General features: G+C 24.5%; 1 protein-coding gene across 2 annotated transcripts in view; it reads left to right on the top strand.

The window, feature by feature from the left end:
- LOC145256225 (trissin receptor-like) overlaps positions 1-7,213 on the top strand; it is a 236,282-nt gene extending 229,069 nt beyond the window's left edge. For both annotated transcript variants that reach the window (XM_080114848.1, XM_080114849.1), the window contains one exon: positions 5,970-7,213. In XM_080114848.1, coding sequence (XP_079970974.1) covers positions 5,970-7,172 — 1,203 coding nt within the window. In that variant the 3' untranslated portion in view covers positions 7,173-7,213. The remainder of the gene's footprint in view (positions 1-5,969) is intronic.
- Positions 7,214-13,474: the final 6,261 nt, after the last annotated feature.

Raw genomic sequence — 13,474 nt, 5'->3', positions numbered from 1 at the left:
GCGATTTCTTGTCTCTGCGAAGATACGGACTAAACAAATTGAGCCATATATACTAATAGGCACAGTGATTTTTTTTATATACATACGATTAAAAATATTTTTATTTCTTAAAATAGTTGACATTAACCTCAAAAAGCTATGACTTTAAGCCTTAACCTGCTTACATCATTTATTTAGCAAATATTTAAACCGCGTAAAATACCATAAAAAGTGTCCGCAAAAAATGCAATAAATTAACCTGCCTCATCCCGCTCTGTGACTTTCTGTCCTGCAGAAGATACAGTTTGAAAACAAAATTGAGACAGAGACACAAAGATGGTGAGTTTAATAAACGAGATCCAAATATATTTATTTTAGGTCTAAAAGGAGTTAACCACCTCCCCTCCAAAATATGATTTTAAAATCGTAAACTTCTCCGACATTGCTCGTTACGAAATATTGTTACAGAGTAGATGTTACAATAACAGAAGCATGTTCTTGTAAGTGAGTAAATATAAAATAGGATAATCAAGGATTCGAACTTGCGAAGCTAGATTTGGAATTGAGAATTCCAATCATAAAACAAATACAGAATGTTATTGAAACTAAGGAATGTGGAATCGCAATTGTTTAGCTCACACAAAATAGTTAGATATCTGTTTATTAGAAAAGGAATGTAATGATGAAATTTGTTCTGTTATAAAAATGAAAATTAAAATAAGGAATGTAATCGTCAATTGAAATTGTAAACATATTTTGTAAAGAGGTTACTCGAAAAATAGGTTACTGAACTCGTTGGATCATGTCAGTGTGGTATGTTTTGCAACGTGACGCATGTCAGGCAACGTGCACATGTTTAATCATGCGATGACGTGACGAATTTTCAATATAGGGAGAGTTTTAGATGCAGTCTGCGAGGGAAGAAGAGTAAAGAGCCGAGAATAGGCGAGAGAGAGAGAGAGGTCAGAGACAGCTGCTGACACCAAACCTTGGAAGCGAAGGTTAGAGAAGAAAAGCCATATAAAGAAACTTTGAATTCCTCGAGCGAAATCAGGACCGGTCATGAAATAAAGGACATCATCATGTGTTTCTGTATCTGCGTCATCGTGTTGTTATTCAACAGAAAAGGTAGTGTCCATTTATGTTATAAGAACCTTGATAAAATCATCATCTAAAAATATGGTTTAGAAAGTATATGTGTCAAAGTGTAAATGTTATAGAAACACTCCCGTTCACAGAACTGTCAAAAGTATAAATGTCAAACTCCCGGTTTATCTATCTATATATCAAATCTCCTCTCATTGTGTATTACAAGCCGTCGGCTCTCTTGTAGTAACATGTACGTTGTCTATTATATATATATATATATATATATATATATATATATTTATATATATATATATATATATATATATATATACAGAACTGTCTCTCTCTTTATATATAACCTGTTTATGTCGCCAATATGTATCACAACAAACAAGAACACTAAATAAGAACAACGAAACATACTCTCATATTTGGTACCTTCTAAAATAACACCCCTATGCAACATAAAGACACATAAGAACGGCCCACAAAAATGCAATCATTTCTTATGCCTCGTGTCGCACTGCGACTTCCGTCTCAAAAAAAGTATACAGTTTGATAAAAATGGAGACAGAAGGACAAAGAAGCAGACACAGTGAATTTTAAGAATAAGATTTTATTAGAAACAGAACACATAATTCATTACGGGAAATATTATTTTAGACTAAACTTCATTTAAAATATTTGGGTTATATACTTTTCAGTGTTTCAATTTTTATTAATTTTTTTTAATTTCACTTTGATTTGTTTTTGTATTTTTGTTTTTCTTTGTTCGTTTTTCCTCGGTATTAACATTCCTCTTATTAGTCGCATTGTTATTGTAAATTTTCCAACATTTAATTTACCTTTTTTAATATTAAGCAAGTGTTTACATGACTTATTTAGTATTATTATGGGAGGTAGATATACACAATGATAAACGCATGCTATTTACACGCTATTTACAAGCATTTCTCATACTTGTTCAATAGTATTTATGTACAGAGTCCATGAATAGCAGAAACCTTACGTTTCTTCTCTTTAATTAAGCTCTATGGACATCAAATATTAACAAGGCCGATAGCCATTAGTCGCGTGTGTTCTCGTGTAATGAATGAATGCGTGAATATAGGATTGATATGTAATTCTTTAAGATAAACTAAAATGACCGAAAAATGGACTGAAATGACTTAAATAAATAAAAAGAAAATGACTTAGAATGACTTTAATGAACTTAAGGATGAATTGAATGACCTTAGGAATGACTTGAATGCTTAAAAAATAACTGGAATCATTCAAAAACAACTTGAATGATCTGGAAAATGACTCCAATGGTTTTGAGACTGACTGGTTGTAAAGTGGGTGATCATCTTACATTAAATTCATACAGAAAAGTAATCCCCTACTTTATATCACAAAGTTACAAACATAAGTACAGCATGTAGTAAGAACATATACTACACTTTGATCTTGGTACAAACGCCAAGAGAAGCGGTATTTATTTGCTCCCCCATCTAGTAAATTAGGCAAAAGGCCGATTTTTAATGTGAGGAGTGAAGGGGAAATGGGGACCAGCTCACCGGGGAGTAGGGGAGCTGAATAGTTACAATTGGTATGAAGGGTCGCCCCTACATTGACCAACGTCTTATATGTGGGGTTGCCCCCATATATGGTCTTTGCTTGCAGTATCTGCCGGAATAGATACTACACTTTGATCTTGGCCAAAAGGCAAAGAAAAGCTTAAAAAGCTAAGAACAGCATCTATTAACAATAGACCTTTGATCTTAACCAAAAAGACCAATCACAAAAGTGTTACGGACAGACCGACCGACCGACGGACTGACGGATCGACGGAGTGACTTATAGTCGCTTGCAAGCGACTAAAAATAGAATTTTCTAAAACCTCCCAGCGTTTAGCATAAACATATCCTACAATAATAATTATTATTATTATTATTATTATTATTATTATTATTATTATTATTATTATTATTATTATTATTATTATTATTATTTCTGCTTGCAAAACCATACGTTTTTATTATGAATCTACTACTGCAGAAAATGATACTTTTTTATAAAAGTTTTGGTTATTTTAAAGTAATTAAAAATATTAAACATTTCAAAGCACCTTACACATCACAGTTCCACTACATTATTCTATGCATTTCTCTCAAAACAAAACAATAATTCCAGCGCAATTTATTACGCAAGCATTAAATTAAACTTCGAAATCATATCTATATACAGCACAGCTTGTTTATATACTAAAATTAGCAACAGAAACAAGAACTTCGCCATAATAGTAATGTCTAGTACTGTTAGTTTGAAACAAGTAAGCCTTCTGTAATTTCAACTAACAATTTAGTACAAAAACACTTTTCTCATTATCTATGTATCCTGAACAGTTTTATTTATTTCAAAATATTACTTTATATAACAATCTGATAGTAGGAACAATAAATTTTGCAGGAACTATAAATATATTTTGTTACTACTGTTAATTTAATTTTTTGTTAATTTTAGTGGTTTTATTATAATAAACACTATTACTAAAACTATAAGAGTTTTTGTATGCGGAAAAATGTATATTTCATAGTTATGGTTCTTAAAAAATGTTTAATTTAACCATTAACGTTTATAATAACATGACGGAAACATTTCATTTTACCCACTCTGCACATACTGGCGTTCTACAACTGCATTTTTACTCCGCCCAACTAACTTAAAACAAATCAATAAAACGCAATTTTTACGTAAACATGTTATTAAACTTAAAACTCATATTGCGATATAGAACACTTGCTATATATATATATATATATATATATATATATATATATATATATATATATATATATATATACTGCGTCATTAGCTTTATTGCAGAGTAGTGAAATATCAATATTTCACTAAATATATGTCCAAAAAATTTTAATTGTATAATCAAATGACTGCTTCAAGGTTAGTTATTAAAAAAAATGTTTATTTTTTCGAATTCATGCCATATTCACAAAGTTATGACATTTATTCTTTTTGAAGGAATTTTCGCTGTCCATCGCTTTATTGCAGGTTTCTTAAAATGTTGTTTGAGGGCGAAAATACAAATGTCTAATCATGAAAATTTTACTTTTTATTACATTTGCCTGTTAAAGAATAATAAACAAAGTCACACCCTAGGTACTAAGTCTCAAATAAATCAATTATTTATCGCCATAACCACTATTTTTTAAAATAATTTTAAACTACCTTTTGCCCACCGAAGAAGTCAATTGTTTGATCTGAAAAGGGGTTATGGTTCTAGCACGTAAACTATTTTCCTTCACAAGGCATCCTTTGAACTAAATTGCTATCCTCCCTCATAAACACCCCTTTTAAATAATGAGCAGATATGTTCAATTGGGTTAAGGTCCGGGGTACATTGTGGCCCTCTCATGAGGTGTTCTCCAAACATGCCCATAGATTCAAGGACGGCTGCAGTCGTCGTATGGGATGGTCCATTGTCATGCATAAAAATGATCTGAAAGCGACTTGATAATGGTAGGTCATCTTGCCATGGATACAAACCTTTATCCAAAAAAGCTGTGTATGCATTGCTTGTAAGTTTTACAACCTCTGAAACTCAGAATGGTTCAAGAAACTTATACCCAATGATTCCCGTCTAAACTTATAAAATGGACATAGGTAATTAGGGGTAACATTGTATGATAATTTGTTTGAAAATATTTTTTTAATGGAGATACAAAAATAGGTAAACATATAAATATTTTAAAAATACTTTTCAAGGATGAGATATAGGTAAAATATTTTAGCTTGTTTTCTATTCCTTATAAGAGAAACGGTTTTCATAAGATTTTATTGTTAAAGTGTTTTTTATTCAATAAATCTGAAGAAAAGCTGCTATTGGTAAATTTTCAAACGACATAATGTTTAAATTTGTCCGAATAGTTTTGAAACAATTGTAAATAACAATGAAATACACTATTTGGTGCTATCAATCCAATCTTTGATGCCTTGGGTTTTGTTAATACAATATATGAATGCTCAATTATGAAATATGATGATTTTTAACATCCAGTTTAAGTCATCTCTTTTTGGCTTAAAATTTATTTGTATATGAACGATTACTGAATTTTCAATCATAGAAACCTAGTAAAATTCGGAATTCTACAAAAAAGATAATATATATATGTATACATGCATATATACATATATATATATATACATATGCATACATACATATATATATATACATATATATGGATACATGTCTATGCATATATATCTATACATATATACACAAGTATACATACATATATGCATATATATATACATATGTATACATATATATATATATATATATATATATATATATATATATATATATATATATTAGGAGCGCTTTTATTATTGTTGGTATTGCCACGTACAAGGTATATGTACTTTAATCTGAAAATTTGATTTAAAGGATATAATAGCACGACAATATTCAATCCGATATACAGGATTAGAAACAAAAAGCACTTACTCATGTTTTTAACTGGCTGTCTTTCTATGACACGCTTACCATTGGGTATTTTGTCCTTCTGCATTTTACTCAATTATTTCAGCGTGCAAATATTTAATTGTAATGTTCACCATCATAATCAAGCCTAACTTCAATTGAAGGTTGTTTCGTATAAATCTGAAGTCTATACTATTGGCAAGTTACTCATTAGTAGTGATAATCTTTGAAGTGAACAACTTTTGTAAGAAAATATGATTTTGTTTTATATACGTCCAATATCGGACAGATTTTCATTCCATACATAGTATTATTTTATGTTAGGAAATCTGTTCTGCTCATCTAAAAATTATTACGTTGTTCATTGAGTTCATTATTTTAATAATTAATAGCAAACTTTTTATTCTTCTATTTACAGGTCATGTGCAAGATCTACTATTTCGTCCATTACATGAGCTTGACATTCCCAGTTGTGTTACTCTCTGTTATATCGGTTGAACGTTACGTGGCCATCCTGTACCCGCTCAAGGCCAAACAATTGTTCACATTCCGCCGTCTTCGAGTCACCCAGGTTCTCATATGGTTGGCACTTGCAGCTTACAACTCTCCACAGCTAATTGACCACGATACTTTCACGCTAGGAGAGAAGACATTTTGCTATATCCGATCCGACAACATCAATACAAAAGCGTACGTCCTCGCCAATCTGATCGTTTGGTACATCTTGCCACTGTTTATCTTGAGCTTTATGTATTGTAAGATCGCTACAACGCTTTGGCAGAGTAGCAGCGCAAGGAATTTTGCCCTAAACACACAAATAAAACAGCAGGTAAATTATCAACCCAAAAAACTACTACACCAACATCATCATATAGATCTTCCTCAAATTATTCCTGATGCCAATTGTTCAAATGCGCTTAATGAAATATGTACAGGAGCTGTATATGCATCATGTTCTGAAAATTCCCGCCGTGCAGAATGCATTGAAATGACAGCCGTGAACAGACCAGTGTGTACATCAACGAAACGCAGCTTATGTCATTGCAATTCAATCGTGTCGCAAGTCGAAACAGAGTTGGAATATATATCAGATTCCACAGACATCGAAAGTAACTCGCATACATATGCGAACTACAATGAAGGCAGCGTACATACATGTGCGAGGTCCGTCGATGAAAAGTTTTACGAGAGTTACCCGGGCGACAACTCGAAGAGGTTAAAACGCTGCTGGCTGACAAGAGAAAAAGAAAATCGTAGCCAATTAAAGTTTGATTCGATATGTGGCAGTAATAATGTAGGATTTACCCCCACTGTCGCCCGAAGCCAGTATCATAAAAGAAGACATTGTGAGAATATGAAGAACATTGCCCAATCCAGAAAGAAGGTCATCCGTTTACTACTTCTGATAATCGGGACGTTTGCAGTACTGGCGCTGCCTTACCATATAAGAACATTCATTTACCTCTGGTTTGACACAAAACATTTGTCCAGTCTGTTCTCACCTATTTGCTATTTATTATACTACACAAACAGTGGTTTGAACCCAATTCTATACGCGTTCCTATCCGGAAATTTTCGAAAAAGTCTGAAAGAATCTTTCAAATGCTTTTCAAGAAAATAATGAAATTTGAATCTGTTTTGAATATATATATATATATATATATATATATATATATATATATATATATATATATATATATTACACATACATACATACATACATACATACATACACAAAACGCACCGCTATAAACACAAACACACTCCATATATATATATATATATATATATATATATATATATATATATATATATATATATATATATTTTATATATATATATATATATATATATATATTATACCAACATACACCCTGCGCCCATATGTATATTAGGGTAGAACGATTTTCAACTTTTTGTGGAAAATATAAAATGTCGGAGCAATGAAAGTTGCACACACATATGGAGAGTACAAATGTGAAAAATTATGTTTCTAACATCAGTCGTTAGATGAGCATTTGATTTTAAAGCTTGTCCTCTTTGAGACACGGATAAGTCTTATCTTTTGAAGATTTATATGAAATTATTTAGTATTTTGCACTTTTAATCATAATAAGTATCGTGTTTATTTATGTAAATAAACTATATAATAATTGAAATGTTAAAAATAAAAAAATATATAATTGCTCCGTATTTTACTTTATTGCATTATAACTGTAACAGATAACAAAAATAATTCATTCTTTTTCTTGTCAATGAAAAAAAAATGTTTAATTCTGTTTGGAAAAAAAGTTTTATATAAACTAAAACAAATTGTTTACCTTCCTCTATGAAGTTGTCTGTGCTTGTATAAAACACAAAATTGCCAAGTACGAAATAAAGCTCTTTTTCTAACATAATGTCAAAATTCTTCATATAATACTCCTTTCGAAGCCAAAAAATGTTCTCGTTTCATGGCATAAAACTTTAGCAATTATATGTCTATGTTTTGCTTTAAGTCAATTAACTGATTGGCAGGCTTCGGATGTTAATTTTACGGCCCTTTCGACACTTTGTGAATGTGCAGGTAAATCAGGTAGCTTTTACTTTCTGTCGCTCATCATTAATTCCTGAAGTTCATGATCAGATAATTCTTCAAACAATGCTGGCTCTGACACTCCATTTTAAGAAAGGTCTATCAATTATGGCCAACGTAAAGCGTTAAAATTTATTGTTGAAATTTTTTTTCACTGGTTTCTCACTGAAATCGAAAAGAAAAATCAAATTATTTTATTGACTTGAACAAAAATACTAATTATAATGGGAATATAAATCGACGTAAACAATTTGATAATTTTTATATACATAAATGTTTACTTATATTGTTAAAATTCTTTTTATAGCCTCTTTTCTCGCTTTAACTTCGTCTGATTTTAACATTGGAAAACTAAATATTTTCAGGCACAACGGCAAAAGCATTAAATCTAAGATTTCTAAAAGAAATTTCCTAAATTTTTGGAGTCTGTCATTACAAATTGCAATTGGCAGGTCACACGAACAAGATGAAATGCCAATAATTTGTCAAGTTTTTTGACAAGAACATTTTTGGCAAATGTGGATAAATATTTTCTATTTATTTGCTTAACTTTTTAAAGCAGGTGTCCTGCAATTTGTGTACAATTTACAGTTCAGTAAGTAGGGACAAACATGGATGTACTGCCTTCCAAATTTGCCATTAATTTTGAAAGAAAAGATATATTTAAAGTTGGATGAGATTAGCTATATTTGATAACTTGGCGGAAAGTAGGGGGTTCTGTTGTATTTAATGGAGGAGGTGGGCTTGAAAATTTTGTAGAATAAGTACTGCGTGTAGAAAGAGTTTGTTTAGAAAAATATCTTAAAAAATATATTTTATGATATTGTTAGAAATTAAACAACGGGAAATTATGAATTACAAATTAAATAAAGAAATAAATATAATTACAAATTAAATAAAGAAATAAATATAATTAGAAATGAAATAAAGAAATAAATATAATTAGAAATGAAATGAAGAAATAAATATAATTACAAATGAAATAAAGAAATAAATATAATAACAAATGAAATAAAGAAATAAATATAATTACAAATGAAATAAAGAAATAAATATAATTACAAATGAAATGAATAAATAAATATAATTACAAATGAAATAAAGAAATAAATATAATTAGAAATGAAATAAAGAAATAAATATAATTACAAATGAAATAAAGAAATAAATTAAATTAGAAATGAAATAAAGAAATAAATATAATTACAAATGAAATAAAGAAATAAATATAATTACAAATGAAATAAAGAAATAAATATAATTACAAATGAAATAAGGAAATAAATATAATTACAAATGAAATAAAGAAATAAATATAATTACAAATGAAATAAAGAAATAAATATAATTAGAAATGAAATAAAGAAATAAATATAATTACAAATGAAATGAAGAAATAAATATAATTACAAATGAAATAAAGAAATAAATATAATTAGAAATGAAATAAAGAAATAAATATAATTACAAATGAAATGAAGAAATAAATATAATTACAAATGAAATGAAGAAATAAATATAATTACAAATGAAATGAAGTAATAAATATAATTACAAATGAAATAAAGAAATAAATATAATTAGAAATGAAATAAAGAAATAAATATAATTACAAATGAAATAAAGAAATAAATATAATTAGACATGAAATAAAGAAATAAATATAATTACAAATGAAATAAAGAAATGAATATGATTACAAATGAAATGAAGAAATAAATATAATTACAAATGAAATAAAGAAATAAATATAATTACAAATGAAATAAAGAAATAAATATAATTACAAATGAAATAAAGAAATAAATATAATTACAAATGAAATAAAGAAATAAATATGATTACAAATGAACTAAAGAAATAAATATAATTACAAATGAAATAAAGAAATAAATATAATTAGAAATGAAATAAAGAAATAAATATAATTACAAATGAAATAAAGAAATAAATATAATTACAAATGAAATAAAGAAATAAATATAATTACAAATGAAATAAAGAAATAAATATAATTACAAATAAAATAAAGAAATGAATATAATTACAAATGAAATAAAGAAATAAATATAATTACAAATGAAATAAAGAAATAAATATAATTACAAATTAAATAAAGAAATAAATATAATTACAAATGAAATAAAAAAAATAAATATAATTAGAAATGAAATAAAGAAATAAATATAATTACAAATGAAATAAAGAAATAAATATAATTACAAATGAAATAAAGAAATAAATATAATTACAAATGAAATAAAGAAATAAATATAATTACAAATTAAATAAAGAAATAAATATAATTACAAATGAAATAAAGAAATAAATATAATTACAAATGAAATAAAGAAATAAATATAATTACAAATGAAATAAAGAAATAAATATGATTACAAATGAAATAAAGAAATAAATATAATTAGAAATGAAATAAAGAAATAAATATAATTACAAATTAAATAAAGAAATAAATATAATTACAAATGAAATAAAGAAATAAATATAATTACAAATGAAATAAAGAAATAAATATAATTACAAATGAAATAAAGAAATAAATATGATTACAAATGAAATAAAGAAATAAATATAATTAGAAATGAAATAAAGAAATAAATATAATTACAAATGAAATAAAGAAATAAATATAATTACAAATGAAATAAAGAAATAAATATAATTACAAATGAAATAAAGAAATAAATATAATTACAAATTAAATAAAGAAATAAATATAATTACAAATGAAATAAAGAAATAAATATAATTACAAATGAAATAAAGAAATAAATATGATTACAAATGAAATAAAAAAATAAATATAATTACAAATGAAATAAAGAAATAAATATGATTACAAATGAAATAAAGAAATAAATATGATTACAAATGAACTAAAGAAATAAATATAATTAGAAATGAAATAAAGAAATACATATAATTACAAATGAAATAAAGAAATAAATATAATTACAAATGAAATAAAGAAATAAATATAATTACAAATGAAATAAAGAAATAAATATAATTAGAAATGAAATAAATAAATAAATATAATTACAAATGAAATGAAGAAATAAATATAATTACAAATGAAATAAAGAAATAAATATAATTACAAATGAAATAAAGAAATAAATATAATTACAAATGAAATAAAGAAATAAATATAATTACAAATGAAATAAAGAAATAAATATAATTACAAATGAAATAAAGAAATAAATATAATTACAAATGAAATAAAGAAATAAATATAATTACAAATTAAATAAAGAAATAAATATGATTACAAATGAAATAAAGAAATAAATATAATTACAAATGAAATAAAGAAATAAATATAATTAGAAATGAAATAAAGAAATAAATATAATTACAAATGAACTAAAGAAATGAATATGATTACAAATGAACAAAAGAAATAAATATAATTACAAATGAAATAAAGAAATAAATATATTTACAAATGAAATAAAGAAAGAAATATTATTACAAATGAACTAAAGAAATAAATATAATTACAAATGAAATAAGGAAATAAATATAATTACAAATGAAATAAAGAAATAAATATAATTACAAATGAAATAAAGAAATAAATATAATTACAAATGAAATAAAGAAATTTCCTAAATGTTTGGAGTCTGTCATTACAACTTGCAATTGGAAGGTCACACGAACAAGATGAAATGCCAATAATTTGTCAGGTTTTTTGACAAGAACATTGAAATAAATATAATTACAAATTAAATAAAGAAATAAATATAATTACAAATGAAATAAAGAAATAAATATAATTACAAATGAAATAAAGAAATAAATATAATTAGAAATGAAATAAAGAAATAAATATAATTACAAATGAAATAAAGAAATAAATATAATTACAAATGAAATAAAGAAATAAATATAATTACAAATGAAATGAAGAAATAAATATAATTACAAATGAAATAATGAAATAAATATAATTACAAATGAAATAAAGGAATAAATATAATTACAAATGAAATGAAGAAATAAATATAATTAGAAATGAAATAAAGAAATAAATATAATTAGAAATGAAATAAAGAAATAAATATAATTACAAATGAAATAAACAAATAAATATAATTACAAATGAAATAAAGAAATAAATATAATAAGAAATGAAATAAAGAAATAAATATAATTACAAATGAAATAAAGAAATAAATATAATTACAAATGAAATAAAGAAATAAATATGATTACAAATGAAATAAAGAAATAAATATGATTACAAATGAAATAAAAAAATATATATAATTAGAAATGAAATAAAGAAATAAATATAATTACAAATGAAATAAAGAAATAAATATGATTACAAATGAAATAAAGAAATAAATATGATTACAAATGAAATAAAGATATAAATATATTTACAAATGAAATAAAGAAATAAATATAATTACAAATGAAATAAAGAAATAAATATAATTACAAATGAAATAAAGAAATAAATATGATTACAAATGAAATAAAGAAATAAATATAATTACAAATGAAATAAAGAAATAAATATATTTACAAATGAAATAAAGAAATAAATATAATTACAAATGAAATAAAGAAATAAATATAATTACAAATAAAATGAAGAAATAAATATGATTACAAATGAAATGAAGAAATAAATATAATTACAAATGAAATAAAGAAATAAATATGATTACAAATGAAAAAAAAATCAATATAATTACAAATGAAATAAAGAAATAAATATGATTACAAATGAAATAAAGAAATAAATATAATTACAAATGAAATAAAGAAATAAATATAATTAGAAATGAAATAAAGAAATAAATATAATTACAAATGAAATGAAGAAATAAATATAATTACAAATGAAATAAAGAAATAAATATAATTAGAAATGAAATAAAGAAATAAATATAATTACAAAATAAATAAAGAAATAAATATAATTACAAATGAAATGAAGAAATAAATACAATTACAAATGAAATTAAGTAATAAATATAATTACAAATGAAATAAAGAAATAAATATAATTACAAATGAAATAAAGAAATAAATATAATTACAAATGAAATGAAGAAATAAATATAATTACAAATGAAATAACGAAATAAAAATAATTAGACATGAAATGAAGAAATAAATATAATTACAAATGAAATGAAGAAATAAATATAATTACAAATGAAATAAAGAAATAAATATAATTACAAATGAAATAAAGAAATAAATATAATTACAAATGAAATAAAGAAATAAATATAATTACAAATGAAATAAAGAAATAAATTTGATTACAAATGAACTAAAGAAATAAATATAATTACAAATGA

The sequence above is a fragment of the Euprymna scolopes genome, chromosome 32, assembly GCF_053919585.1.
Source record: "Euprymna scolopes isolate OS-2025 chromosome 32, ASM5391958v1, whole genome shotgun sequence".
NCBI classification, from domain to species: Eukaryota; Metazoa; Mollusca; class Cephalopoda; order Sepiida; family Sepiolidae; genus Euprymna; species Euprymna scolopes.
The sequence above is the reverse complement of the archived record's forward strand: the minus strand, read 5'-3'. Positions and strand labels throughout refer to the sequence as shown.